At 39.9% G+C, this 1222-nt stretch overlaps 1 protein-coding gene across 1 annotated transcript; it reads left to right on the top strand.

Moving 5' to 3' along the window:
- Positions 1 to 3: 3 nt before the first annotated feature.
- Positions 4 to 1219, top strand: LOC102863251 (eukaryotic translation initiation factor 5A-1-like; the record flags this gene model as incomplete). The annotated part of the gene is made up of 2 exons (XM_006903565.1): positions 4 to 93; positions 1130 to 1219. Coding segments are annotated over 2 exons (180 nt in total), but the record flags the coding sequence as incomplete, so codon positions are not given.
- Between the last annotated feature and the right edge of the window lie 3 nt (positions 1220 to 1222).

Raw genomic sequence — 1222 nt, 5'->3', positions numbered from 1 at the left:
TTACGTAAGAATGGCTTTGTGGTGCTCAAAGGCCGACCATGTAAGATCGTCGAGATGTCTACTTCCAAGACTGGCAAGCATGGCCATGCCAAGGTTAGCATACTACTTCTCCACATTTGCCTTCCTCACGATTCCCAGGTTTCATGAGACTTCTTCCAACAAGGGGTCAGCAGTCCTCACTTTCTTCCTCTTTTCAATTTTGTTCTACATTCAGGCTACTGTAACTGTAGCCTCTCTATGGTTATCTCTGCATACATTTTTCTTTTTGTTTTACCCAATCTCAACTTTTTGATCTTTGCTGCCTCTATTTAATTGGTTGTCATTTCTGGTTTTATGGCATCAATGGGCCATAATTATGGTAGAGGTTGTGACAGTGGAGCAGAGTTCTGCTCTGTCATTTATTCATTTTCAACTTGCTGGCACCTAACAGATATTTTTGGTTTCTGTTTCCTCCTTCCCGCCAGTCTTTGTAGCTGTCCCTTTTGATCATTTTGCCCAGTCTCCATTCTTTAGATCTCTCTGTCCCTTTATATCTCTCATTCATAAGCAAACTGCCTTTATTGGCCCTCTCCTTAAGTTCCTTCCTTTTACTTCTGTGATTTCTTATCTAGTGATTTCCCAGCCTGCGTGCTTTCCCCCCCTCATCTATTGATTTAGTATTGATCCTGTAATACTTCCTAATGCTTAGATTCTGTTTGGTGCTTTTTGGTTTCCTTATTTTCTAATAAGGATAGGTCAAGTCATTTTTTGCTTTTAAACTCTCATTTGCCTTTCTCCTTCTACATTCATTTCCTAAATTCTTTACTGCTTAAACATCCTTTTTAACCTAGATAGCTCCTACATCCTTAGGCTGTTAACAGCTAGTGTGTTGATGTGATGGTAAAGAAGGCAAAAACGGCCTTTTCAAGCCTGCCAGCTTCTGCTTAATGCTGTTAACCCCAATCTGAATGATGGCGTTTTTTGCTTCAGCTTTAAAAAGCTTTAAAGTCACTTTTCCTGAATTCATTTCCACCTCTTTACCTTAACTAGCCTAACCTAGCTTCCCTCACCAGCCAGTGAGAACTTCCAGTATCTTATCTTCTCTCTCTTAGAATAAGTTTAGGTTTATTTTCGTTATATATGCTTATAGGTCCACCTGGTTGGTATTGACATCTTTACTGGGAAGAAATACGAAGATATCTGCCCCTCCACTCATAATATGGATGTCCCCAACATCAAAAGG

The sequence above is a fragment of the Elephantulus edwardii genome, unplaced genomic scaffold (assembly GCF_000299155.1).
Source record: "Elephantulus edwardii isolate Elephantulus edwardi_28Jun2011 unplaced genomic scaffold, EleEdw1.0 scaffold07374, whole genome shotgun sequence".
Lineage (NCBI taxonomy): Eukaryota > Metazoa > Chordata > Mammalia > Macroscelidea > Macroscelididae > Elephantulus > Elephantulus edwardii.
The sequence above is the reverse complement of the archived record's forward strand: the minus strand, read 5'-3'. Positions and strand labels throughout refer to the sequence as shown.